The following is a 26435-nucleotide window of genomic DNA, read 5'->3' as shown; positions in this document are numbered from 1 at the left end:
ATGAGTTTTAAACTTTAAGTGTTGTTGTTAACCTTAAGTTCTAGTTAATTTCTTGGTTTGGGTTGAGATGGGAGATGCAATTTTAAGAAGTTGTAATTTGCATGATGTGGGGTGTGTATATTTGTGTGTTTGTTTTTTAAAGGATGTCTGAATTGGTGGAGGTCCCTGAGGTAGCCAGAAAACTTTCCTGGGTGGAAAATTATTGGCCAGATGATTCAGTCTTTCCCAAGCCATTTGTTCAGAAATACTGCTTAATGGGAGTTCAAGACAGCTACACAGATTTCCACATTGACTTTGGTGGAACTTCAGTTTGGTACCATGTCCTCTGGGTAAGATTCGGGTATTTCTTTATTCTCTTGTTGACAAAAGCATGTAAGTCCTATTTCCCCAGCGGTGCATTCATTTGCTGTAAATGACATTTGTAAAGAGGGAAGTTTTTGTCCTTTTTAAGTAGGATTTATCATTTTACCTTTAAGCATTATGGGTTTTTTTAACCCAAGTAGAGGAGGAGTCATGAGTTCTTAATTTATGTTTAGATTCTTTTTTTTGCCTCTGTCTTATAAGTTGGTCTCTTTTAGCTTTTGTCTCTTTGTTTCCTCTTCCCCCTAGTCAATTATCAGTTAATTCCTGAATCAAACACCTGAAAAGGAGCAAAATTACAGTAATAATTTCTTCTGTCCTTCAGATTAGGCTAGCACAGCTAGTTGGATAAGTCAGGAATGCCCATAAAAATACTGATTCTTCTTGGCAGCTTATATTCACCGTGCTTTATCTAAAACTGCACTGTTCAATACTTGTGGCTAAATTTAAATAATTAAAATTAAATATGATTTAAAATTCAGTTCCTCAGTTGCACTAGCCACATTTCAAATGCTCGGTAGCCACATGTGACTTGTGACTGCTCTGTTGGATAGCACAGATGTAAAACATTTCCATCATCACAGAAAGTTCTGTTGGACAGTGTTGATCTAGAACTAAATCTCCGTCTGTGTCAAATGCCTGTGCCTCAGCCATGCTCTGCACTATATTTGATGCTGTGTCTTGAGCTCCTGTTCCTTTTCTCCCTGAGAAAGCAAAGTGTTAATTCCTTAAAGGGAATTTATTTACAGGTCTTTAAAAATAATCGTTGTATTATATATCTTAGAAGAAAAGGCAAAGGTGGCTGAGATGACTCTCTGCAAACTGGGTCCTGTTAACATGTGTTTACTTCTATACCTTGATACTGAGATCAGTAGGATGTTTATGATTCTTTACCTTCCTTTCTTGTCACTATTTCTCCAACACTGCTTTATTGACTTCTTGTCTTATTTGGGAGGGGGAACTTTAGTTCCTGTGAAGATGCTTCTGAAAAGCAATGGCTGTTGATCAGGTATGTGAAAATATGTCTTTCTGAGCCTGAAAACATCTGATATTTATCTGATTTAATTTAGATCATTGTATTGGGAAATTTCATCAATGTAAGCCATTGTAAGAGTATGGCTTTTCCTTGTTCAAAAATAGTGTGATTACTTCCTTCTAGGGTGAGAAGATTTTTTATTTAATAAAGCCAACAGATGAAAATTTGGCACTCTATGAATCCTGGAGTTCATCTGTGACCCAGAGTGAGGTGTTCTTTGGAGATAAGGTGGATAAATGCTACAAGTGTGTGGTAAAGCAGGGACATACCTTGTTTGTTCCTACAGGTAAGGTTTTAATCCCATCCCCACTCCCTGTGGTTGATATTTAGTTATATGGAGTCAACTTCTAATTAGAACCTCTGGCTTTAACACGTTTGGAAAGTAGCTTTGCATAGCCTGAGAGGTCTTTCTGATCTTGGACTTTTTACTGCTTTGTCCCTTAGAAGGCTTCTCTTGTAGTTAGGACTTGTTTTGGCATTGTGTTTTATGTCATTTGCCTTCATTTTTATTTCTATTCAGATAAAATCCACATGCCATAATATTCACCCTTTTAAAGTGTACAATTTGGTGGTTTTTAGTAGATTAACAAGGTTGTGCAACCATACCACTAATTCCAGAACATCTCATCACCTCAAAAAGAAATCCCATACCAATTTGCAGTCACTCCCCGTTCCCCCTCCTCTGAGTCCCTGGCAACCACTAGTGTCCTTACAGTCTCTGCGGATCTGCCTGTTCCAGACAATTCATATGTAATATGTGGATTATGTGGCCTTTTGTATCTAGCTTTTAGTTAGCATAGTGTTTACCAGGCTCATCCATGTTGTAAGATATCAATACTTCATTAATTTTTGTGGCCAAATAATATTCCATTGTATGGATATATCACATTTCATTTATCCATTCATCAGTTGATGGACATTTAGGTTGTTTCCACTTTTTGGCTATTATGAGTAGTGCTGCTTTGAAGATTTGTGTAAGTTTTTCTTTGGAGGTATGTTTTCATTTGCTTTGGTTATATACCTAGTAGTGGAATTGTTGAGTTATATGGTTTAATGACGTTTAACTTTTTTGAGGAACTGCCAAACTGGTTTCCAAATGGCTGCGCCACTTTGCATTCCCACCAGCAATGTACATGTGTTCCGATTTCTTCACATACTCGCCAACACTGTGCTTATCTTTTGTATGTTTGCCATTCTAGTGGGTATGAAGTAGTGGTATCTCATTGTGGTTTTGATTTGCAATTCAATAATGAGTAATGATGCACTGAGCATTTTTCTTGTGCTTATTGGCCATGTGTATATCTTCTTTGGAGAACATGTATAAAATCCCTTTGCCCATTTTTAAGTTGAGTTTATTTGTCTTTTTATTATTGAGTTGTAAGTATATATTCTGTATACTAGACTCTTAACAGTATATGTTCTGTATACTAGACCCTTAACAGATACATGATTTGCAAATGTTTTTGCAAATATATTCTGTGGGTTGTTTTTTCACTTTCTTGGTAATTTCTTTGCACAGAATTTTAAAATTTTAATGAAGTTCCCCTCAATTTTAACTGGTCAGCCAGCCCTCCACTCCTGTCAAAGGCCAAGCCTGCTGTAAGAATCTGGGCTGCTGTCTTGGGACAGTTAGGAGGCAATGGGTATGTTTGGAGGGACCCTAGGAAGGGGCGGAGTACCAGCCTTAGCTCTAGCCGCAACTGTAGGTGCTAGGTGTGTCATTTTGAGACATGGCTGAGTGTAGGGTATGATTTGGGTGACCTTAATGGCTGCAGAGTTCCCAGGGATCTGTAACGACAGGCCCTGCTTTCTCGCCTTGCCTCTGGTGTAAACAATAATAAATATGGGTTGAATAAATAAATGCCTAGAACTATCAGAATTCATAAATCTAGATAAGTATCAGTATTTTCATTGTGAATGGTCTAAGCTCCTCCCTTAAATCCTCTTCTTGGTGCTCCTTTCTGTAACAAATATTTTGTTACGCCCTCTTCAAAATCTTGAATTCAAATTCCTCGATAATATAAACCTCCCATATCAATAATTCAAAAAAAGCTGATTTAATGACCTAACTAGAATGTAAAGAAGAAATTAAGAGGTAATTTATGATAAAATACTATTTGAAAATGTGCCTGCTCAGGCACAGCAGCATTAGAAGACAGGATGAAATAGTTAAATGCGTAAGCTGGCAAATCAATACAGAGGTGCGATCGGTAACTCAAATTCTATAGCCTTGGTGTATATTAATGGTTCTCAAACTTCGTTGAGCATTAGAATCATGGAGGGCTTATTAAAACAGATTGCTGGACCTCATCCGCAGCAGTTCTGATTCAGTAGATCTGAGGCGGGCCTGAGAATTTGCATTTCTAACATGTTCCCAACTAATGCTGGTGCTACTGATCTGGGGACAATGCTTGGGGAACCACTGCTATAGATAGATGTTGTGATTTTTTTTTTCCCAAGGTAGTTGGCAACTGATAAATTTCCGAATAAACTACAGTACAGTTTTGTTCAACTTACAGAATAGTTGTATTCCTGGAAAATTGTGCCAAAACCATCAAAAAATACTTTGTTTACATATATAATAGAGTTATAGTTTCTAGGCTCAGACAGTTAATGACGGATTTGGTACCAATTTGAATGCCCAGTAGAAATTCTAAAGTCCTGAGTAAAGCAGGACAGTTTCTTACTGTGTGGAATTGTCCTGCATTGTTGCACCTCTGACTGTTGCTCATGAAATGACAGTAGTGCCCCCTGACCATTAGGATAATCAACAAAGCCCCCCAAATTTTCCAAAACATCTTCTACAGGCAATACTGCCTCTATTGAGAACCACTGATCTCTAGGATTTGCAGCTGACATAGACTTCTAATTTGTGATTTCAGAGTCAAGCTCATGGCTTTGTGCCTTTGAGCACACAAATGGGTATCACTTGAAAGTCAGTCTTTTGAGGAGTTTTTTGATATTGTGTCACAGCACAATGAGGGATCAGAAGATGAAAAGTATAAAGACAATGGGATCTATTTTAACAGCTAATTTTTACATGCAAACGTATGTGTATATATTTATTTATATTTATGCAAAGTCTATGTTCAGTCTATGCACATTTCTTTCAAAAGTTAGGCATCATCTCTTAGAAATGATTCTCACTTTGAAAACATTTTTATGGGAAAACAAGACATCGTTGTGACTGCCGACATTTACATTTATAGCAGCATAACCCTCCATGATGAAATGTAGATGATCTACCTTTACCTTCTTGGAAGCAGGTCTCCAGTTGAGTCTTTGGTTGATCCTCCTCTGCTTGATCCCTAAGGGTACTCATTTCAGGATGACACTAGGGAAGTAAAGTGCCAGCCAATCCCAGTGTTTGTTTAATGGAACTGTGCTTGCCTCATTCCAGCCAAATTTGACTTGTCTCAGAGTGAAATCTTTGATGTAAACTTGGATTGTGTTTTTAAACTAAAATAACAACCACCACGAAACCTTTACCTATCCTGTACTGTGATTTTGTCGATTGGATCAATGTGTTTGTTTCCTCAAACTCAGCACAGAGCCTGGCATGTAATAGGCATTTAATAAATACTTGAATGAATGAATGTATACATTGTAATAGACATTGACTTCTCTAGCGCTGGAATGTGAAGTATACTGATGCTCCTATTTCCAATTACTTATTTTCCAGGTGGATGTTGTATTTGTTTGATTTAGATATTGAAAAGTCACTGATGTGTACTTTGAACTATTTCAGGGTGGATTCATGCTGTGCTCACTTCTCAGGACTGTATGGCTTTCGGGGGGAACTTTCTGCACAACCTTAACATTGGCATGCAACTCAGGTTTGTGTCCTCAGTATTTAAAGGATCTTTTGTCCTTTCTTAAATAGGACATTGTTTAAAAGTTTCAACATATTTTAATTGAGATCTCGTGGAGACAGGCCCTGAGAAATTACTAGGAATAGGAACTTTTAAGAAAATTATTGTCTTAACATTTTCTCAGGAGGACAGCTTGATGCATTTCAAATCTAAAATAAAAAGAATAATTGAGACTAAATATCTCCCCTCATGGGCTGTCCTTTGGCTATTTTTACAGTGAGGGAAATGAACTAAATCCAGTCAGACTCAAGTGTGACATATGGTGCTGGGGACAAGCAACCCTAAGTTAGGAATGCTGTCAGAATACCTGCTTTATTTTTGCCATGGGTACAGGATTATCAGCTGTTTCCCCTTCTGTGTGGGAAATTGTCCTTTGGGTAACTGTTGCCCTGGTGACCTAGTGAGAGTAGAATGTTAGGAGGCACCATTGCTTGTGGTAAAGTGCTCCTGACTGATAAACTGCGTCAGGACTGGGAGAACCAGAAATACCTAGCAGGAAGCCATATCTTTGGGCTTTCCTGAATGTGGTGACTCTTATAACTTGCATGCCAATGGGGAAACCCAGAAGCTATGCATCTGTGGAGTTATTGCAAGAAATACTTGCTTTTACCGGGCCTGAAGCTTTAAGCCAGGGCAGCTCCCACACCTGCCAAGTGGGAATCTTGTCTCTTTATAGCTGAGCTGTCCCTGGGGGAAAGATGACTCTTGTCTTCTCCAGTATGGACTGCTGCAAGGACTCCCATAGACAACGAACACCGTACCAAGTTGTGGTTCCTGTCTTCTCACCTTGGCCAGTGCCAAGAGTGGTCCTGAGCTCGAATTCTTAGTAGAGCCTAAAGAAAGCTCCTTGAGTGGGTGTGGCAGTGCTCTCTAACACGTGGACCTATTTCCTAAAGATAGTGTTTTATTTATTTTGGTGGAACCGTTATAAAATTCCTCCTGTTAAAACTAGGATACAAATCCCAAGGTGTGATCTTTTTGAAGGCCAATGTAATTCTTCAGTATATTGTCAAATTTGTTAATGCCACACCTTGAGAAGATCCCAGTTCAGTCTTATGCACATGTCATTAAGTAGCATACAGTACTTGATTGGTCTTATGTGTCTATGACCTGCTCATTTTATTTTCCTCAAGTTAGTTGCCCCCATTTAACTTTGAAATGCTAATATTAAAATTAAATTTCTTCAAATTTTATTTATTTAGGTGTTATGAGATGGAAAAAAGGCTGAAAACACCAGATCTTTTCAAATTCCCGTTCTTTGAAGCCATATGTTGGTTTGTAGCCAAAAACTTGCTGGAAACCCTGAAAGGTAATTAATAATCTGTACATTTTGTTCTATGATATGACGCATGATGTTTGTAAATTTACTAAAAGCCACTGATAGAAAGAGAGGCCCTTTTAGTATAGTGTGGCTGTTGCCCCTATTTTGTTTTTTAAATCCATGATTTCCCCCGCCAAGAGCCTTTTTAGCAAATTAGAGTCTCTAGTTCATAGCCTTGAAAGTCAGATGTGTGAAGAGCTGCATCACAAGAGCACAGGTAGTATTGGAAAATGTTCATTCCACCTGGGACTCTGTAGCCTCCACACATTGTCAGGATGTAAAAGTGCCTCACCCGCAAAAATGAAGTTTACTCCAGGAGGCTGTTACCTAACATGTGTTCCCAAACATTTGCTTTAAAAAATTGAGTGGATGTTTTCATGTCCTCAGAGAATCAGGTAGTGCCCGTGCCATTACCTTCGTGACCATTATGCTAGCCAGGAGAAGGCACTTGTTAGCACAAACCAATTGAATGTCAGGCTGTGAGTCTGCAGTTGAAGAAAAATGGGGTTTTAGGGGGATATCCTTTTATTTAAACTTGAAAGCTACCCTTTTTATGTAAAATTTCAGATCTTGGTGTTTTATCTTTTGGTTTAATAATCTTTGAGCAGTCAAGTTGGAGACTGAATGTCACTTCTACTTTTATCCATTTTTTGCTTTTCATGCACTGTTGTGCCCATGAGAATACAGTTCATCGGGTTTTTGTGTTGTCTAACTTTTCTAGTCAGTTTGCACATAGTGTTACTATATTATAATTAACTCCCAGGAGAACAGAAATAAACAGATGAAATAGTAAAGTCTATTCTAAACATTTGTTTCTTTTTCCATTTAAAACTTACGCAACGCAAGAAGAAAAGGTAAAATGAAAAGAAACAACAAATAGCCTGCTTCCCAGGATAGCATGCACAGAATTAAATGATAAAACTCATTTATGGTTTCTTTCCTCAAAAAAAAGCAAAAAACAAGAAACCTCACTCTCTTTGGAAGGAAGGAGCAGTGGAGGCTCATCCCACCCCTTTTAGCACAGTGTAGAAGCAGATGTCTTGACGATGGTACAGGTGTTTACAGTGGAGGTAGGATCCCATGGATGCAGAAGAACAGGTGCTTTCTGCACAAGACCAGTCTCTGCTCCAGAGATGTATCCTTATCTTGAATCCCTGACTCTGTCAGTGTTTTCAGGTATTGTTCTTGGCTATAGAATGTCACAGTGGACCATAGGGTTGCCATATATAGTTTCCAGTAAAATACTGGACAGTAAATTCATAGTCTTCTATCCAAGTAGAAGCCTAGAAAAATAGCAATACATAAATATTTAATAAAAACACTTATAAATATCCTTGTTTTCTGGAAATAAAACCTAATTACTGAACCCTCCAGATAATATATTGGCAATTCAGTACTCAGAAAGTTCAGAGCATTTTTTCCATGTTTTCTCATCTCGCGCACACACACACACACACACTCCTGGGGTGATGCTTTTCCCCTAATGTCTAACAGGGGCTCATAATCAACTTCTTAGAATAAATTAAGAATTTGTCTGAAAGACAAAAGCTTACTGTTCCTCTTGTAGCCACAAACAGCAAATTGCTTGGTCTTAGGATAACGATTTAGCCTTTGTTTAGGCCATTGCCAGTTCAGAAATACTGAGGTCTGATCGAAAACATGACTCTGTACATTAAAGACTTTTAAAAAAAGATTATAGTAAGAAGATGTTTATAGGGGCCAGCCCCGTGGCTGAGTGCTTAAGTTTGCACACTCCGCTTCAGGGGCCCAAGGTTTTGCTGGTTCCAGTCCTGGGCGTGGACCTACCACTGCTCATCAGGCCATGCTGGCGCAGCGGTCCACATAGAAGAACTAGAAGGACCTGCAGCTAGAATATACAGCTATGTCCTGGGGGGGCTTTGGGAAGAAGAAGAAAAAAGATATTTGTACATCAGATTTTAAAATGTTTTCATTTCACCAGCCGGCTCAGTAGAGGATACCTGGCAATCCTAGTGAGTTAGTGCAGTCCTGCTGAGGCTAGAGCCAAATGACCATTCTGTCAATTGCCACCATCCTAGGCATCCATCCTGGAAGCAGGAATGGTGGTCTTGTTTCCCTCTATTAGGTCATTCTTTCATCCCTGACTTTTTAACTTTCCACTGTGGCCTGTTATTTGACAGCTCTCAGAATGTTAAAAGGCTTATATGGTGGGTTCAGTGAGGGTGGATTGTATGAAACAAGTCTTAATTGTGTTTAGTGTCAGTAATAGTAAAACAACCAGTTTTGGATTTATGTAAGTAAATTAGCCACTGGGCAGAAGTTAAATCTTTTGCTTTTGCTTCAACTTACCTGAATTTTAGACCACATCTAATGTATTTTGCTCAAGTTTTATGTAATCAGTTTAGTTTAAAAACCCAGAAGAAACATTTGTGTGTGAGTATGTATTTACCTTTACAATAGTGAAATGTGTCGTGCACACAGTCACTTGTACCAGTCACACACCGCATACACCTATACTCTTGTACGGTTTAAAGAGTTGTAAGGCTATCTCTCAGGTCACCTCTGCCCTAGGGAAACAAAAACAGCCTTGCCAGTACATTATAAATGCCCAGTTATTTTTCCCATCGCACCCTCTTCCTTCCTTTCTAGAGAGAACCACTAACCTGACTTTTGTGCTAATCCTTTTCTTCAGTTTTATCACCTATGTCACAAACTGAAATAGTTTAATTTTGTCCATTTTTAGACTTGCTATGAATAGGTTCAGACTCACGTTCTCTTGTGACCTATTACTCAGCGTTATGTTGGTGAGCTTTCTTTTAACTGGAGCATTTAGTACAACTGCATTTAATGTAATTTTATTTCTTTTTTTCCTGCCTTTTCAGTCAATTCTTGTTTCTCTTTTTTCTATTCTATTAATTTGGAAGTTACACAGTTTGATATTTGGTGGTTACTCAGAATCTACAGTTAATCCTTTTGACTTCAGAACATGTTAACTCCTTTCCCTACTCCACTTCCATTCCCACAGAACTGAGAGAAGATGGTTTTCAGCCTCAAACTTACCTAGTACAGGGAGTGAAAGCACTGCATACTGCTTTAAAATTATGGATGAAAAAAGAAGTAAGTAGTTTTCTTCAGTGAAATCATGATTATTTTTTATATTGGCAGTATTGGAAGACAGAGTCCTCATGCTGTTTTGGCAGCACTGTGAGTGGCCGTAGTACAGGGACTGGAAATCCTGCTTTAAATACAACCTGCATTTTATTACACAGTATACACAAATATACTGGTTTATGTTTGTATTTACGAGAATAAAGTAGGTATTTCTTTAATCTTGAAAAGAAAGTAATTCAAATGTATCTAGGATATTGACTAAGAAATGAACATGTAGGTATAGAATAATAATCAATAACTTTGAGCTCTCATGGTGTGCTGACCTCTGTGCTTAGTGTTTATATACATAATCTCATTTAATCCTCATAGCAACTATATGAGGTTGGGGAGCTTTGGTATCCCCATTTTACATATGGGGAAATTGAGGTTCAAAGAGTTTAAGTAATTTGCTCAAGATAACTGGTAGAGCTAGGACTTAAGACTAGGTCTCTGATCACAAAGCCTGTGCTCTTATCCCTCTGCTAGACTTACATAAAAATAAAGGAAAAGGGAGGTCAAGGTTTAAGCAGGAGCTTTCCATTTTCACTAAAACGTAGTCTAGTTGTTTGCATTTGAGTCCCATCCCAGATCTCCATTTGGAATTAGTGCACCCTTCCCTTATGCTTCCATAGCATATTTCTTGTGCCAGTGGACTTAAAAGTAATGTCTGTAAAGTGATATATCCCTGTCCCCTTCACTAGGTTTATGAACTCTTTGAGAGCAGGGCTTTCTCATCTTTATTTCCCTCCTGGAACTTGACACACGACACTTTAGTAAGTGTTAAGTAGGTGAGATGATGAAAATATATTTCCATGCTAATTTCTTGAATGTCCACTTGAAATAAAAATCCTGCTCTTAAGAGATATTGGGAGACAATAATTAATAGATTACCCTCCCAGTGGCCAGGTCAGTGGCGCAGCTGTTAAGTGCACACGTTCCGCTTTGGCTGCCCGGGGTTCACTGGTTCGGATCCCAGGTACAGACATGGCACCGCTTAGCAAGCCATGCTGTGGTAGGCATCCCACATATAAAGTAGAGGAAGATGGGCACGGATGTTAGCTCAGGGCCAGTCTTCCTCAGCAAAAAGAGGAGGATTGGCAGCAGTTAGCTCAGGGCTAATCTTCCTAAAAAAAAGAAAATAGATTACCCTCCCAATGATTTTGTACTCCCTTTTGCTTTATCATTGCTTCGTACCCACTAGAGCAAGGCACTGTGGAAGCATTCAGAAAAATAAAAATCATATCTTCCAGTATCAAAGACGTCATCATCTAGATGACAAGTAAAGGCACAAACAGGTTACAAAACTATATAACAAGATAAGATCAAAGTGAACAATGTTTTGCAAAAACTATGTAATTCTTTTCCTGCTAACGGCTTTAGACAAGTTGTTGTCAAACTTGTGTGTTTATCAGAATTGCTTTTAGAGCTTTTTAAAATAAACTCTCAAGAGATTCTGATTTAATAGATCTCAAGTAGGATCTGAACCTCTGTTTTTAACAGAGTTTGTTGGTTTTTTTGATAATACAGTAAAAATTCATCAATAATAAATATTGTTAATTCATTACATTTGAAGTACATATTTAAAAGCATGAAATTTGCATTGAACTATCTGTTAACCTTGCTCTAAGATGGGTGGTGGCTCAGCATAGTGGTTGGGAGCATGGACTCTGGAGTCAGATGTTTGGATTCAGATCTCAGCTGTGTTACTAGTAACCTACTTAACCTCTGTGCTTCCATTCCCTCAGTTGTAGAATGAGAATAATCGTAGTATCTCTGTCATAGTGTTGTTGAAAGGATCGAGTTAACACTGAAAAAGTACTTAATATCTTGCCTGGCACACTGTTAGCACTTAATGTTACTGTTGCCATTAGTTTGTTTTAACAAATTTTGCAAAGACCAAGGAGAGGATGTAAAGCAAAAGTAAAATCTAGTATTGTTCAGTGCATCTAAAAAATCAACATGGGGGTTGGCCTGGTGGCGTAGTGGTTAAGTTCATGCACTCCACTTTGGTGACCCGGGGTTCCCGGGCTCGGATTCTCAGTGTGGATCTAGCACCGCTCATCAAGCCATGCTGTGGTAGCATCCCACATAAAATGGAGGAAGACTGACACAGATGTTAGCTGAGGGACAATCTTTTTCAAGCAAAAAGAGAAAGATTGGCAACAGATATTAGCTCAGGGCCAATTTTCTTCACACACACTCAAAAAATCAAAATGTTCTTAGACACAGAGATTAAAATTTGGAAATAGACATTGTAAATAATGACAGTTGTTTGCAGTTCAGTAGATATGGTAACTCACCAGTTAATTCCTCTTTCCTATTGATGTGATCTTCTTCCTGTTTTGTTTTTGGCTATTAAAAGAAAAAAGTTTACAAAAATTTATTCAAATTAGACTTCCCATGAGAAAATAGGATTTTTATTTTATGAGTTTTTTTTAATGTTTTTTGAGTGTGTGTGAGGAAAATTGGCCCTGAGCTAACATCTGTTGTCAATCTTCCCCTTTTTGCTTGAGGAAGATTGTCTCTGAGCCATCATCTGTGCCAACCCTCCTCTATTTTGTATGTGGGACACTGCCACAGCATGGCTTGATGAGCGATGTGTAGGTCCATGCCCAGGATCCAACCTGTGAACCCCGGGCTGCCAAAGCAAAGCGTGTGAACTTAACCACTACATCACTGGGCCAGCCCCGAAACTAGGATTATTTTAGTGCCTGTGTTCGCCCTTACAAATCCTATGTATGATGAATTAAATGTTAGGCTTAATTAGTTACTTTACTAATTATAGTAGTAGGTAGAATTACAGTAGGCTTTGAGGTGTAGAGTAGAAGGTTACTTACTCAAAACAGAGCAAAATTCACTGTAAGACAAGTCCACCTTTAACTCAAGCTAAGAGGATTTTATGAGTTAATAAGGATCTCCTTAGAAGGTATTTTCCCAACTACATGAACTCTGAGACCTGGCTTATTAGCATTTGACTATGTGTGTAAAATTTAGAGAACCCAAAAATTGGTTTAGTAAGTTAGTTTTTACATATTAAAGTGTAAGTAACTTTGGTTATCTTGTCTTTGTTAATCCAAATACAGCTTGTATCTGAACATGCCTTTGAAATTCCAGACAATGTTAGACCTGGACATCTTATTAAAGAACTTTCTAAAGTAATTCGAGCAATAGAGGTAAGTATAGAAACTATCATGTAAATCCTTGGTTACTGTCTGCTTTGAGAAGCGCTGGATCTACCACCACACTACAAACATTTGAAAACCCTTCTGCTCTTAGAAGAAACAGAATGAGCTGCGTCTTGGAAGGAGTCTCAGGTTTTCAGGCTTCTGAAGTCCTACAGGGAAATTTGGAATATGGTATCATAATGAAGTAATCAGGAAGCAGTTACCAGGTTACTTCAGGTTACTCCCAAAATAAAAAATGCACAATAAACAAAACTTTCAGATCCCATTCGTTTCCACTATGCAGAGATGAATACCTATTAAGCAGTTAGAGAAGGAGAGAAAATGTAAGGTGAGTGAGTAGAGCTAGGGGAAGCTGGGTTGGAAGCAGGGATGGTATTAGTGGGGTGGGGCAAGGAGATCCTCTTGACTGAAAATATTAGAGCAACTTGGTTAGGTAAAAGCCCTTTGATAGAAGCCCATACAGTATGAGATTAGGTGTTTTGATTTATTAATTAAGAGCTGTTCTAAGTATTACAGAAAAGGGGTTTTAATTAAAGTAATTCTTCAAGAAGGTGATTCTGTTATTGTCTAGCTTGAACTGAAAGGAAATTAATGGACGAATGAAGGCTAACTACTAATTTAACAGCTTAGATTAGGGCTGTGTTAAGAAAGGTGTGGGTCTGTATAAAAAAATTATAAATCTTTGCTAAGGGAATTAAAACAGAACTTGAATAAATGAGAGTGTCACTTAGAAATATGTAAATTCTAAATTAATACTACAAATTTAAAACAGTAAAGTATACCTGGAAGAGTAATTGGACAAAAATAGCCTACAAAGTTTTTTTTTTTTTAATTGGAGGGTAAGGGAGTACAGAAAGCAGCAAAATGGCCAGTAGAATAACCTGCAAAGAAAATAAACAGGTATTTCACTAAAGAAGAAATAGAAATGGCCAATCTGATAAAAATATGAAAAATATTCTCAATATGTGAAAAAGTATTCAACCACATTTTACCAAATAATTTATGATTTCATATGATCATTTATCAAATTGGCAAAGATAAAATTGCGTATTCTTGCCCTGCTGGTAGGAAGTATAAATTAGTTTATGCTTTCTAAATGGCGTATCCCTTGACCTAGCATTTTCACTTTAAGCCGATAAAATAAATAAGAGGATTCCAGTTAAACTTGGTAGATTGACCATACCTGCTTACCGCTATCACCTCTTAGAACCAAAGTGATAGTAAGAGAATCAAAAAGAATCCCTGAAGACAAAGAGAAGAACGCGATGAAGACTCCAACCAAATTTTGGAAGCTGGAAAGCAGATGTACAAGTGGTAACTGATTGAGCAGACCTGAGAGAGCTGAAGCCTGAGTGGGCAGTGGGAGGAGGCCAGAAGCAGGTCTTGTTTGTGCAGTAGAACCTTCAGAAAGGTTAGGGACGCTAGGACTCGCTGAATACGAGAGTGGAGGTGAAAGTGAAAACAGGATTGATTAAAGGTCTATTTAAGAAGTGAATGGATCTCTAAATCCTTTCCTTACCACATGGAGAAAACTCGAGGTTTAATTATTTGAGAGGCTGAACTTGCAACTGGACTTCGGGACACTGAGCCCAGCTGAGGGAGATGGGTACCATACTGAAAACGAGAGGATTAAGTGACAGTCTACATAGTGAATGATTCTTCCACATGGCTCCCCAAACACTGGCAGCCTGGCTTGTACCTCCCAGGCCATGAGGAAGGTCCTCTGATACAGACAATTTGAAACCGTCCAATGGAACAACCCAGACAGGTTCCTACAGTGAAACCCACCCGTTGACAACGCCCCACTCACACAGAGCTCCCAGTTAGCTTTTTACTTTTTACATACAGTGAAATGCCAGATCATAAAAGTACAGTTTGAGTTTTGATAAAAGTATACAGCTGTATAACCAATACTCCAATTGAGATGTGAATCATTTTCATCACCCCAGAAGGTCCTTTCTTGCCCACCTTCTAGTCAGTCTTTGACTACCATAAGCCACCACTGTTCTGACTTCTATTGCTATCGTCATAGATTAGTTTTGCCTATTTTTGAATTTTACATAAAGGCAGTCTTACAGTATATACTATTATATACCATTTTTGTGTCTGGCTTCTTTCAACATAATGCTTTTGAGATTCATCCCTGCTGTTGCGTGTGTCAGTAGTTCTGCTTCGTTGCTGAGTAGTATTCCACTAAATGAATATACCACAATTTATTTTCCATTTTTCTGTTGATTGATATTTGGGTTATATGCAGATTTGGCCATTATGGATAAAACTGTTATAAACAACCTTGTATGTCTTTTTGTGGTAAATATATCTTTTCATTTTTCTTGGATAAATATGTGGGAATAGAGTTATCAAGTCATCGGGTAGGTGAATTTTTAATGTATGAGAATCTGCAAAGCAGTTTTCCAAAGTGGTTGTACCATTTTACACTCTTACCAGTAATGTGTAGGAGTTGTAGTTGTTCCACATCCTTGCCAATATTTGGTGTTTTCAGTCTTTTTAATTTTTGCTATTCTAGAGAGTATGAAACATTATTTCATTGTGATGTTAATTTGCATTTTCCTGAAAGCTAATAATGTTGAGCACCTTTTCATGTGCATGGCTATTTGTATATTTGCTTTTGTGAGGTATCTGTTTTTAAATTTTTGCCCATTTAAAAAATTATGTTGTTTTTGGGGCCAGCCCCGTGGCCAGGTGGTTAAGTTTGCACACTCTGCTTTGGCGGCTCAGGGTTTCACTGGTTTGGATCCCGGGTACAGATGTGGCACTGCTCATCAGGCCATGCTGAGGCGGCGTCCCACACAGCACAGCCAGGACCTACAACTAGAATATATACCTGTGTACTGAGGGGCTGTGGGGAGAAGAAGAAGAAGAAAAAGAAGATTGGCAACAGATGTTAGCTCAGGTGCCAATCGTTAAAAAAAAAAATGTTGTTTTTATTATTGATTTGTAGTTTATTATATATCCTGAACACATATTCCTTGTCATTTTGCTTGCATTCTTTTATGCATATATGTATATATAGTGACTATTTACCCACTGCCTGTGGCTTATCTTTTCATTATCTTAATGGTATCTTTTTATGAGCAGGAAGTTTTAATTTTGAAGAAGTCCAATTTATAAGTTCCTTTTCTTTTATAGTTAGTATTTTTTTTTGGTATGTCTTAAGAAATCTGTGCCCACCCCAAGGTCTTAAAGATACTTTTTTTTCTCTAGAAGCTTTTACATTTAGGTAAATGGCCAATCTTGAATTTTTCTGTATATCATAAGGTGATAAATCAAGGCATTTTTGCCCCATATGTTTATTTAGCCTTCTTAGCACTATTTCTTGAAACCAATTAGCTTTTTAGTGCTTCCCTTTTAAAATGCTTAGAGAGCCAAGAAGAGTTTTGAAGACAAAGAACAAAATTAAAGGAGAAACGAAAAAAAAGGTATTCGAAGGAAACAATAAACAAATAAGTCTTCAGCCCAAAACCCAGATGTAATTGATAGCCTCAAGAGAGGAAGAAGTAAATATGGCCTCCATAATAAAAGAACAGGAGGCTACCACAAAGCAACATTCAAAGCGAAAGAAGAAGTGTTGTTGGAAATTGGAAATATAGTAGAAAAAAGTTTAGTAGAATGGTTGGAAGATAGAGTTGGGAAAATCTCCCCGTAAAGTTAAAAACAAAGGACAGAGATAGGACAGAAAAGTTAGAAGGTCACCATCAAAATAATAGGAGCTCCAGAAAGAGATAACAGAGAAAACAGGGAGAGGATTATTAGAGGAATAATCAAAGAAAATTGTTTTAGAATTCAAGAACATGTCTTGCCAGACTGAAAGCCCTACAGAATGCCCAGTACGGTAAGTGGAAAAAGACCTATGCCAAGGTACATCATGGTCAAATTTTAGACTACATGTAACCAAGTATATCCTATAAAGCATTAGGGAAGGAAGTATTATGGGTCATATCGAAAGAATTGGGAGTCAGATTTCTCGATAGTACCACTGCAGCCTGGAAGACAATGAAGTGAAGTCTTTAACATCCTGGGGTGAGGGAGATGCCAGCCTTCAAGTGGGTATTCAGCCAAGTTATAAGTCAAATATGATAGTAAAATAAGAATGTCAAAGAGGCAAGATCTCAGAAGTTTCCTAAGAGGAAACTCTTAGAGGATGTGCTGTTCCAAAAGAGAGGGAGTAAACCAGAAGAGAAGGGTCCCTGGAATGCATTCTTCCAGCAAACCCATCCTAGAGCAGTGAACACAACAAAGGCCCTGCCCTCATGGAGCTTAGTAGAAAGAGGCTAGCCGCAATATTTTAATGTATCAGGAATTGACAGGTGCTATGAAGAAGAATAAAGCAAGAAAAAAGGATAGGGAACGACAACCAGAGGTGGTGGTGGGGGTTGCAGTTTTATGTGGTGCAGTGGGAGCAGGTTGGGAAAGGTCTTCGATGACATGTGCAGGCCCAGAGAGCAGACAGTCCAGCAGGGATCAGGAGAATGAAAGGCTCCGTGTTTGTTGTTCATTTGAAATTCAGATTTAACTAAGTGTCTTGCGCTTTATCTGGCATTTCTGTCCAGGAAGGAGGTCTCCAAAGAAAAATATAAAACTGATAAATTATCTAATGTATTTGAGTGTTTATATTCTTCTAGTGGAGAATTTTGGGATCAAGTAGAGATAAATACAAAACAAAACAGGTGGAGAGTGAGGCAATTATAAAGTTAAAGGAAAGTCAAAGGGTATAAAAGAAAGGAAATGTAATAATAGTATGTTACTTGGCACTGGATTATAAATAATTTTTACTGAGTCCAATTTAAATTCTGAACATTGGAGGAGGAGGAAGTGTGTGTACATTTAGGAGAGGTGTGCAAGGATTAAGACTTTATCTTGCATAGTAGGAATTCAGTGATATATGAAGCTGAAAAACCAAGAAATAACAGTTTAAACATGTTATTTTGAAATTTGGGGGCAAATAATTGAAACAGCAATGAGAAGAAAAGCTACAAGAGATGCAGATGCTGGGTATTTACCCAAAATAATTGAAACAAGAACTTGAACAGTACGTGCATGTTCATAGCAGCGTTATTCACAGCAGCCGAAAGGTGGAAGCAGCCCAAGTGTCCATCACAGATGAATGGATAAACAAAATGTGGTGTATACATACAACGGAATATTATTCAACCTTCAGAAAGAAGGAAATGCTAACACATACTACAACATGGATGAACCTGGAAGATACTATGTTAAGTGAAATAAGCCAGTAACAAAGGAACAAATATTGTATGCTTCCACTTATATGAATTTCCCAGAGTAGTCAAATTCATAGAGAGAGAAAGTAGAATGGTGGTTGCCAGGGGCTGGGGGTAAGGAGGAATGGGGAGTTAGTGTTTAATGGTTGCAGAGTTTACATTTGGCAAGATTAAAAAGTTCTGGAGATGGGTTGTGGTTGGACAGTAATGTGAAATGTACTTAATGCTACCCTACCAAACCCACTTAAAAATGGTTAAAGTGGTAAATTACCACAAATACCACAAATGGTATACGTTACCACATATGTTATGTGTTACAAAATTATGTTATGTGTATGTTACTACAATTAAAAAAAGACTTAGAGACGGTTGCCTCTGGAGAGTGGGAATCCGGATGGGAAGAGCAGACTGCTGTTTTTCATAATGTGCTCATAAAGTGTTAGTTGGGTTTTTTTGATGAAGAAAATTCTCCCTGAGGTAAAATCCATTGCCAATCTTCCTTTTTCTTTTTTTTTTTTTTTTTTTGCTTGAGGAAGATTAGCCCTGAGCTAACATCTGTGCCAGTCTTCCTCTACTTTGTATGTGGGATACCTCCACACTATGGCTGATGAGTGGAGTAGATCCATGCCCAGGATCTAAACCCACAAACCTAGGCTGCCAAAGTGGAGCACACAGAACTTTAACCACTTGGCCACGGGGCTGGCCCCATAAAGTGTTAATTTTTAAAACTACATTGATGTATGACTTTGGTTTAAAAAGCAATTAGTGATTTATGCAAATATGTATGTGAAAGAATGTTCATCATAGGAAAAAACTGGAAGCAGCCTAAATAACTACCAGTAAGTTTTAGCCTTTAAATTAGCCTTTAAACACAGCCTTTAAAATGATACTGAAAATCAAGGAAATGTGTTTACAGTATATTACGTGGGGGAGAGAAGGGACTAAAAGTCTCAACAGAGCTGTTTGAATCCAGTGATTTGGTCTTTTTTTTAATCTGATTAAACTGAATGGTTTTTGTTTACTAAGATAGTCTTAATGGCTGATTGTTAGGTATGTATGTGGCCTTGTCATAAAAATACTCTGAATTTAATTCTTAAAGGAGGAGAATGGCAAACCAGTTAAATCTCAGGGAATTCCTACTGCGTGTCCAGTTTCACGATCCTCAAATGAAGCAACTTCCCCATACCATTCCCGACGAAGGATGAGGAAACTTCGAGATCATAGTGTCCGCACTCCTTCCAATCTAGACATTCTAGAGCTCCACACAAGGGAAGTCCTCAGAAGACTAGAGATGTGTCCGTGGGAAGAGGCAAGTATTATGTCTCATGATTACGAAAAGAGACTCAGTTGTTCCTGAAAGTTCTTTTGAAGGATAATGAAAAGCGAACAGTCGGGCCATCCTGGTTCTCTGACTTGGCTTAGGGCTGTGGAGTCAACAGTACTTGGGCCGTGACAGGGCCTTGCTTCAGCTTTCTCGGCGTCAGTGTGGAGTAGGATGAAGAGACCTCCTTTATTTGCTGACGTGTTTGAGTGTTTACCAAATGCCACATGCTCTTCTAGGCTCCAGGGAAGATACCAGAGTGAGAAAAACTTGAGTCCCTGCCCTTGGGTAGCTTCCATCTTAGCTCAAGTTGGAAGGATGGGAGACAAAGAGACAGACTAAAATAATATAATTTCAGAGGACGAGTGTTAGGAAGGAAGCCGAAACAATAAAGCAAGAGAATAAAGGGGCAGGGGTGGCTGGCTACTTTAGCTCTGGTGGTCAGAGTGCTTCCAGCATTTGAACTGACATTTAAATAATGGAAGAAATTGGATGGATACACAGATTTGAGGAAAAGTGTGTGGGCAGAGGGAAGAGTAAGTGCAAAAAGCCTGTCCCTGACCTGACAGCATCAGCATGGTTGACTGGGAGACTTAGAATAAACCCATTAAAGTCTGAGAAATGCTGCCTAATGGACAAAGAGGAGGAGGAGTGGGGCAGTAATGAGATCAGTGTAGAGCCTTTGTAAAACATGGTAAGGAGTTTGTGGTGAGAGCTGTATCATCCATAGTTTTACATTTTAGTAGAGGATAGGCAGTAATTTAAAATGAATAAGATAGGGATATCTCTGGATTAAAATATTTTTAAAAGTTACATAGAAATTAGAACTTTCTCAAATATTTTAAGTTTTATGTAATTGTATTTATACTATTTTAAGCTTTCGTTCTTCTAAACCTCCTTAACTCATAGCCATCTGGGAGAAGATTGAGCTTATTATGAAAGGTTCTTTTTATTATTAAAGAAAAAAATTACCACAAAAAGGGAATATTCTGTATTAAAAACCAGCTATTGTTGTGCCTTTATGTCACATGGTGGCCTTTGTTCCTATTGATAACAGTGTGGTGACCTATAGGTTGCTGACTGTGTCTGGTGGGCAGACTAGGGGTTAGGTCAAGGATGGGGTGACTGGGGAGGACCCAGTTGCTAGCCCTTCAGCAGGAAGAAGCAGAGAAAAGAGAATTAAAGTACATGATTGCAGTGCTTCCCCAGCTCGTCAGCTTTCTGCAAGAGTGAACTGTCTTTGAATTTGCTTTATGCAGATTTTACATTCTGCTTTATAGAATGTGTTTTATGGTTAACGGCCCTACAGAAAGATGAGCCATATTCATGCTTTGGTTTTAGGAACCATTTAGCTTTGATGCCACACCACTGCATGGCACTAGCCTGGGCAGGTGCCCAGCACAGCTGGGGATGCAGGGCCGTGGGGGGAGGTGGTGGTATACTGTTTTCCTTTAGTCAGGCAGGTATATTTGAGGGCGGAGGTTAAGTAAGTTCTGTTTTTGTACTTTAAGGATATCTTGAGCTCTAAACTCAATGGAAAATTCAACAAACATCTCCAGCCATCTTCCACAGTACCTGAATGGAGGGCGAAAGATAATGACCTACGATTACTGCTGACAAATGGAAGGATAATTAAGTATGTAAAGTAGATCAAAGTGTCAAACAGATTTGTTTTCAGTCGATTTCCTCTGTTCATTTAATCCCTAGGCCATACAATTTGCACACTTAATTGAAATATGGGGAAAGTGTCTCTCTTCTCCACTCTCTCTGTAAATTAAGGGGGAGGGTATACCATTTGGCTACATAGTTGCAGTGTTTTCTGACTTGGTTATTTTTCTCTGTATACAGAGATGAGAGACAGCCCTTCGCAGATCAAAGTCTTTATACAGCGGATAGTGAAAACGAAGAGGATAAGAGAAGGACAAAAAAGGCAAAAATGAAAATAGAAGAGATTTCACGAATAGAGGGGATGGAGAATGAAGAATCTCAAAAACCACTTAAGAGTATGTTTGTTTTAATGGTCATTTTAAAGGTCTGTTCATTACTAATGTGATAATATGTAAAGTAACTTGGTAATTTTAAAGTTCTTAAATTTGTAGCAGGATCGAAAATTTTTGTCTCTAAATACTCTTTTGAGAAATCTGAAGTATTTCTGAGTAGTTTATTCATCAGGGAACTGCTGACTGTGAATGCCAAGTGAAGTGTAGTGTCCAGGGAAGGTGCTGCTGATGACGAGGATGTGTGCTGGTCAGTGACACCCTCGTCTAGTGACAGTTTTTGCAAGAGTCACATGAAAGCTCATGCATTTTATGGGCCTCTAGTCCAAATAATAAAACAGTTGCAAGTTTAAAACAATTTCATCAATAATTTTAGCTAACATGTATGTGGTTTTCAGAAGTAGGAGACGTATATAATTGGCTGATCTGAAGCTATTAGTAATCCATGTGCTGTTTTGCTTTATTGCCTATTGACAAGAAGGCCTCTACTTGGTTATTAATCAGTTATTATCAGTGTCACAAATCGTAACACCTCCTCCTCGAGATGTTTTTTTCAATAGTCTTAATTTCTCAACATTTTTCAGGGCCTCCATCTACTTTTCTATTTTAAAAAGTAGTTAAATATTTTGGTACTTGACAAGTAAATATTCCGGATAATTAGCATCATTTAGTCCATGTTGAATAGCTCAATTTCCAGGTAAGTTTAGTATTGCTGTAGTCAGTGATTCTGCGTTTGCTCACATGCTGGGGTAAAGGCAGCTAGTCAATAGGATTCATCAAACGGTTGCCACGTGGTAGTGCCGCGTGGAAGAGGGAGGCAGTGGTAAAGCCTGGTTTACAAGCTTGTGGAATTCACTACCTACGTGAATGCTTTCTAGGTTTAGGAGAGTCATCTTTTTGTTTTCTGTTAAGAGAAATTATGCAACAGGGAAAGTAAAAAGCATCTTGTAACTAATTTTACTGTTGGAGATTTTTTTCTGGAAAGAAATGTAACATGGTCAACCCACCCAAATAAGGGATATATGATCATGTTCAGTAAATACCGTAAATGTTTTAAGAATCTTGATCAATTAGGGAGGAAGTCCTGGGGGAAGAAAGAAATGATGACGAAAGCAGTGAAAAAGGATGGAGCAGGCACAATGAGACCTATCACAAAGCTGGACAGGCTTTAGATGTCACCGTGGTCATAAAAGACTTTCTGTTTTTCTCTCATCCTTTCCCTTCTCAGGGTTTTTTACAAGTGTAAAATCAGAACTCAGGAATCGATCATCAGAATATTCTGATATTTCTGATTCAGAAGACTCGGGACCTGATTGCGCTGCACTGGTATGCCCCAAACCCTGTACCTTGTGCACTGTTTGATGGAAAGATGAACACCTGCTTTCCTTCTCGTAGAAGGAAAGTGAATGACAGCTCTTCCCAAAGTCTATCCTATGCCCTTTGTGGCCCAGTGTCTTCCTTATAGTGGTAATTACACGCCCGTACGCATATCGTTGTGTGACTACTTACATTTGATAAATGTAGCTTTGGTCTGCTTTTGTAAAGGGTGGAGGGAGATATTGTTCTTATGTTTCTCATATTTCTCATAGGTTATTTATTTTGCCTTAAAGAAAACCTGTACTGTGTTCTTTACTGAGAAATTATGTTACTGTAGTTACTAGAGATTTTCAGTTTTTCATATGAAATACAGAAATAATTCTGTGATAAGATTCTAACTTTCCCTAGATAGATAAAGTGGTTTTGATTAGTTTGTACAGACTTGCTCAGATTTCTTATTGTAGGTTCGTTTCTGTTTAATTGTTTATTATCTCAGAAAAATAATTTTACCACTGAAGAGTCTGAAAGTTCAGGTGATGAAAAGAAACAAGAAATAACGTCAAACTTTATGGAGGAATCTAATGTGATGAGGAGCTTCCTTCAAAAGAGCCAGAAGCCATCTAGAAGTGAAATTCCAGTTAAAAGGTAGGCTTGCTGGTGGTAGTAGTCTTATGTAATGTTGTGATATAAACGACATGAAAACATTTTTTTAGTTTTAAATTTTACCAAAGATTTCCTTAGAATAAATAGACTCCTTCTTTTTCTGTGATGATCTGCTCTTTAGGGAGTGTCCTACCTCGACGAGCACAGAGGAAGAAGCTATTCAGGGCATGCTGTCCATGGCAGGGTTGCACTACTCCCCATGTTTACAGAGGCAGATACAAAGCACAGACTGCAGTGGTGAAGGAAACTCCCTCCAGGATCCCAGCAGCTGCCACAGTAGTAACCATGCAGTTAGGCAGTTGTATCGTTACGATAAACCAGTGGAATGTGGTAAGAAACATAAATTATCAGTCTCTAAAAAGTAACATATGACCCCCCACTTAATAGCTCTATAATCCTCGTTGAGGTTAGAGATTATGATAAGAACTGTTCATTGCACATCTGTAGTTGGAAATGGTGTTAAGCATATTGGCCAAGAAATACATAATGTTAACAAATGTAAAACAATGATGTTAACAAATGTAAAATACAAGTATGTAAAATGCAAGTATAAGAACTAAAAACGTAAGTTAACAGGTTAAGAGTTGTGTTCACTGGCATAATTCTACTATTGCTGTTGCGAGACAGTGTTACTTCCCTTTCATAAGTTGATCAGGGTGGAAGGAATGTTTTGGTGTCTTAAATGCTCTGCTAAACTGGAGCAATCAAAATCAACCCTTTTTCCTTTTATGGGAGAGGAAACAAGTTTTGAACTCTTTCTGACTGAAGATATTCTCTCTCCTACTTGGAAACAAAGTATTAGCAAAGAGAGAAGACTCCGTGGCGATATCAGTGATGCCACCTAGTGTTTTCTTTTCTGCGCCTTTAGGGAAAAATTTTGTTTCCCTGAAAGCCTGAGGAGGATTGGGGAGAAGATGGTACTACATTAAAGCTGAGTGCCTATTATAGAAGTTGTGTTCATTCCTGTCTTAATTGTGTCCGCTACGTACCACAAGCTTGACATTATTTCACTTAACTCTTGAAACAACATTTTGATATACATAATACAACTTTTACATGTAAACTAGAAAAGGTTTAGTGAAGTTAATTTAACTTGCCCATACTTACAAAGCTGTTATTCAGTGGTATTGGAATTTGAACCCAGGATCATCTAATCTCAAAATCTTTGCATATTGTTTAAGAGGAAACTGAGGTTTAGACAGGTTAAATAACTTGCCTGAAGATGCATTGGTAATGGAAGAACTCAGATTCACATCTGGTTTGTCTGACTTTTCACTACACCATTCTATCTCCCTGTAATCTCTTGGGTCCCTTGAAAAGAAAGCTTCTATGGAAATACTACTACAAAATTCAGGCAAATGTATGTCTTTATTCTATATGGGAAAATATGCCATTTTTAGAGACAGTGTATTACATTTGGTTTTACATCTACAACAGATGGCCATAGAATTTGACTCTAGATCTTCCGGCATCTGACATAAAACCTGTCCCATAAAGACGGTCTTTGAGAGAATTGAAAGAATTAACATGTTAGGTTGTGAGCTGGTGACTGGCAGAGGGAAAGGAGTGTGCTGAAAGTGTATGAGTAAATACCTAAAGAGTTAATGTATTAATTTTTTAATAAAATGTCAACATAAATTTGCTTTCAATTTTAAGCATTAGGCTAACTCTGTTCTTTATAATCAACTTTGTGCAGAGGTAATTTAACTAAAACTTCTCTTTAGGATACCATGTCAAGACTGAAGATCAAGACTTGAGGAGTTCTTCCTGGGTTAAACAATTCGATACAACTTCCAGATTTAATCTTCAGGTATATTCAAGGTTTTAAACACTAAAAGGAGATTTAGAATTGTTATTAATTCTGTTTTTGCTTTCTTTTTTTAAACTGCAACCAGTGTTCAACCATTAGATCTGGAAAGCTAAAAAATTACAGTTAAGTGCACATTTGAACAACTATCCATTTTTAGGGATTCTGGTATAATGACTAGTGCGAAGCTCATGGATGGAATGTGATCTTGAAAAGAAAAGCTTATTCAAGGAAGTAGTTAAAAACTCCTGGCTGCCACCACTTTTAGGTTATTTCTGGCTAGGATGAAACAGAAAAGAAAAAGAAGAAGTACTATGACCATCTCTTTTTAATCTCTGACATTGTTTCTTGAACATTTTTAGACACTAAATTTCTTTGAGAATTTGATGACAGTTACGGACTCTCTTTCCAGAAAAATGTTCATCCATAAACACTGATGTTTGCTTACATTTTCTTATGGTGCCTCGCCCCCACCCCAGACCATCCATTGACTCCATCTTAAGAACCCCTGCTCCAAGAGAAGACACTTGGTGTCCTAGGATCCTAGCGTATTAATGCTTAATCCAAACAAAGTGAATCCAAAGTAGCTTTTTAAAAAACCAAAACTTTGCCAGTAGCACCAAACAAGGAAAGCAATACGACCTTTTGCTGCAAACCTTGGAAAATGACAGCCAAAGAATCAAAATTCTCGTGGGACAGAATGAAGTCCCCAAATGTCCCCAACCTAAAGCATACTTTTAGTAGTGGACTTATGGGTGGTTTTAATTTTCTTCATTTGGCATATCTATATTTTCTAAATACTTATCAATTACTTTTACAAGAAAAAGAGCCAAGTTATTTTTTTAAGGCAAAGTTTTGTGAGTACAAGTTCTTTTAATAGAAGGATATGCTCCAGAGTCAAAAGTCAAGTAAGAAATCCCTTAACTATTAATAATTCAATTATTCAGTGTATGATTTTATAGTGCCTCATTGGTCATAAAGTTTATAACTAACTAGCATTATAGGATTCAGTATTAAAAGTAAGCTATTATTTAAATCTAGCTGTTGCTTTTATAATTGTCTTTGAAAATAAAGTAGTAGAGGATAAATGACTAGCAAGATCTCCTTAGAGAAAATCTAATTTATTTTACCTGCTAGAGAGGTATTGTAGAGAGGCATGTCAAATCATAATTTAAAGACTAATTTAA

The 26435-nt window shown here is 37.9% G+C and overlaps 1 protein-coding gene across 1 annotated transcript in view; it reads left to right on the top strand.

Annotated features, from left to right (window-relative positions):
• The window catches only part of KDM7A (lysine demethylase 7A), a 92013-nt gene that overhangs the window by 50510 nt on the left and 15068 nt on the right, over nt 1-26435 (top strand). The window contains exons 6-18 of the mRNA XM_023639817.2: nt 143-329; nt 1520-1682; nt 5145-5232; nt 6471-6577; nt 9594-9685; nt 12802-12891; nt 19243-19452; nt 20976-21100; nt 21313-21467; nt 22690-22787; nt 23275-23423; nt 23563-23771; nt 25166-25251. Coding sequence (XP_023495585.1) covers nt 143-329; nt 1520-1682; nt 5145-5232; nt 6471-6577; nt 9594-9685; nt 12802-12891; nt 19243-19452; nt 20976-21100; nt 21313-21467; nt 22690-22787; nt 23275-23423; nt 23563-23771; nt 25166-25251 — 1759 coding nt within the window. The remainder of the gene's footprint in view (nt 1-142; nt 330-1519; nt 1683-5144; nt 5233-6470; nt 6578-9593; nt 9686-12801; nt 12892-19242; nt 19453-20975; nt 21101-21312; nt 21468-22689; nt 22788-23274; nt 23424-23562; nt 23772-25165; nt 25252-26435) is intronic.

Source organism: Equus caballus, chromosome 4 (assembly GCF_041296265.1).
Source record: "Equus caballus isolate H_3958 breed thoroughbred chromosome 4, TB-T2T, whole genome shotgun sequence".
NCBI lineage: Eukaryota > Metazoa > Chordata > Mammalia > Perissodactyla > Equidae > Equus > Equus caballus.
This window is presented reverse-complemented; position numbering and strand designations above follow the sequence as displayed.